This window comes from Cariama cristata, unplaced genomic scaffold (assembly GCF_000690535.1).
Source record: "Cariama cristata isolate BGI_N322 unplaced genomic scaffold, ASM69053v1 Scaffold33371, whole genome shotgun sequence".
Lineage (NCBI taxonomy): Eukaryota > Metazoa > Chordata > Aves > Cariamiformes > Cariamidae > Cariama > Cariama cristata.
In genome coordinates, this window is record NW_009600412.1 from 2589 (window position 1) to 5440 (window position 2852).

At 41.1% G+C, this 2852-nt stretch overlaps 1 protein-coding gene across 1 annotated transcript; it reads right to left on the bottom strand.

The window, feature by feature from the left end:
• Positions 1–379: 379 nt before the first annotated feature.
• Positions 380–2818, bottom strand: LOC104169183 (matrilin-3-like; the record flags this gene model as incomplete). The annotated part of the gene is made up of 2 exons (XM_009710017.1): positions 2764–2818; positions 380–949 (listed from the first exon to the last, which is right to left on the bottom strand). Coding segments are annotated over exons 1-2 (625 nt in total), but the record flags the coding sequence as incomplete, so codon positions are not given.
• Positions 2819–2852: the final 34 nt, after the last annotated feature.

Genomic DNA, 2852 nt, shown 5'->3' on the forward strand with positions numbered 1-2852 from the left:
TCCCAGCGAGATGGGAAAAGAAGCGAGCAGCCTGCACAGCTTTGGCGTGCACTCTCGGTAAGTCAGTAAATATGCGTAGCCAAATCTCGGCCAGATTGCCGTGCTCTATCTTGCACTAAATTGGACCAACTGCATAAGGAGGTCCACTGAAATCAGGTCTGTTACTTGCATGGTAAGGTCACTATTCAAAATGAAAGGTCATTACTTGGCCTCCACTGAATAAAAGGGTTGGCTTGTTTGCCCAATGGATGGCAAAGGAAATATTTAAATGTGATACATAACACTTCTGAAAAAGAAAAACGTCTTTCTTAGGGAGTGGAACCACAGTAGGAGCCAAAAGGAGCCAAATTACCCTACCCTCTTGGACTGACCACCTTACCACAGAAAGTCTCTCTGAATTTGGCTGTCAGCTTTTCGATCACACCATAGGTCTCCACATAGAAGACGTGTTCATCCAGTGGTTCGCTGGCCATTATCCTCAGGGACTGCATGTCTGCCCGGTCTACCCCGACAGCATAGATCTCAATGCCAGCTGTGCGGGCGCTTGCCGCCACATCTTGAACCTGGTCTTGTGGCCGTCCGTCTGTCACAACAATGACCACCTTGGGGATATTGAAGGTTGCTGGCCGGGTGCCCATTTCCTCAGTGAAGACTTCATTCATGGCAGTTTGGATGGCAAGGCCGGTCATTGTGCCAGCAGACAAGGGGTCAATATGAGATATAGCCTCCTTCATAGATGCTTTATCAAAGTAGGTCCGGAGGGGAAACTCTACTTTGACAGTGCTAGCATAATTCATGACTGCCACACGGGTTGTTCTTTCACCAATGTCCAGAGTATCAATCATTTTTGACAAAAATATTTTCACTTTCTCAAACTCTTCAGGTCGGACACTACGGGAACTGTCTATGATGAAGACGAGGTCTAGTGGCCGGTTCTTGCAGGCAGCATCTGCCAAGAAGGAAGGAAAACACTTCAGTCATCTCCTACACAGGACCAGAGCTCTCACCCAAAGGCAGTGAGAGCTGTCATGGCAAACAACTCCGACCAGATAAATGTTGGCACTCTTGATTCTTTAGGAAGAGGCTTAAAATTGTAGTGACCCACACATTAGAAATTCTTAAATATTAATTTTGACAAGTAATAAGTAATTGAACTTTTATAAGCATTAACAGATAGGTCCACATTTGAGCCCATGAAATGTCTAACTAACCTTGAAACAAAGGGTTGTAGTTTGCATGTAACAGCCAACACAGAAATGTAGCAATGATATATAAATGTACTTACTTTTTATTTTTGTAAAGATAAAGCCTGAATTCCATTGTTATAAGCTACTGAAATAAAATGGTAAAACAACTGGCTAGATTTCATAGTGAACAGATCCTAACAATATTTTTTAGGATAGTAACAATATAGATTGCTGATTAGGAATTATCTCTTGTTTGTAAATCACAATGCAAAGTACACAATGAGAAGAAATAAAGGCTAACAGGAAAAAGATGCAAATCATGCTGTGATAAAGGTTTCTTTAAAAGTCGTTACTGTTTTAAGGCTTCTAAACCAAAGAAAAAAATGAACTTACTTATGAAGTAATTTCACATGTAAAAATGAATATTTACACACGTATTTCTAGCTTCCAAAATTCCTCACTGACCTATAAATCTAGACAGAAACAGAAAAGCCATAGCTTAGATCAGAGACAAGCATCACTTCTAAGAAGACAAAAAATAATGAAGACAGCAATAGCAGGCAACCTAAGCTTACACTCTCTGACCTAATATCCTGACCTGACATTGATGATACCATGTACTTAGTTTACACCATCAAGGTATGGATTTGTGCAGCTGGTTTATGAAAAACAGACATCACAAAAGTAGAGTATTTCTATAAAAGAGACATTCTGAATCAACTGTGCATTAAATCACAAAATATGTGGTGTTCAGTTTGAATATGCTCCCTGAGAGCCGTTTTGGGAACCTGACACATCTCTCCCAGCTACTACCAAGTTCACTTTTATTATCCATTCCAGTTAAAATAAAAAATAAAAAAAATATTCACAAGTCTCTTAAAGGTAGAGGTGAAAACAACACTTTTTTTTTTTTTCAATGCATCAAAAAACTTTTTTCTCTTGTTCAACTGAAATGGGAGGGAAAAAAATCAAATTGCACAGATAGATCTTACTTCTATCAGGAAACACAGTAGCAGAGTTGATTTTGCCTTTGGACAGAGTAACAGACTGGACAAATCTAGGATCCCATCCAGGTGTATTACATATAATTCTACATGCATCCCATAACTCAGTTTTTAAATAAGGATTTAGAAGAATGCCTTTGTGCCCTTTGGGAAGCTGAGAAAACATGAAGAAACGTTTGTGCATGCACGCATAGCTTAAGACATTAAAGAAAAAGAGACATAATGCTTGTCCTGCAAAAAAAAAAGACAGACTAAATCCAGAATTTGTAGGCAGAAGAATTTTCTTTTTTAGATTAAGAAAAAAAGACTTTCCAGCTGCCTGATCCTTCTGTGAGCCTGAAATAGAGATGTTTTGAGAAACGAAGACAGGTAGGGAAGAGTTATGTAGGTTTTAGAGATTAGCAAGGCCAGCTTTGCATTAGAAAAAGTAGTTGGCGCTTCTGCCTACAAGCGAACGCTCCACGGACCACTGCATCTGCAGCAAGATGTCCTTGGGGCATAACTTTCCTGTAATCGCTTGTAACTGGAAGCACGTACGGAAGCATCCCAAGAGCAGCAGTGGCAGGCGGTACCCGCAGCGGCTGGGTAGCAGCGAGCGAAGCGTGCAGCGAGGGCCCAGGAGCGCATCGCTGCCTGGCAGGAGGCAGCCGGCTGCGGGAGG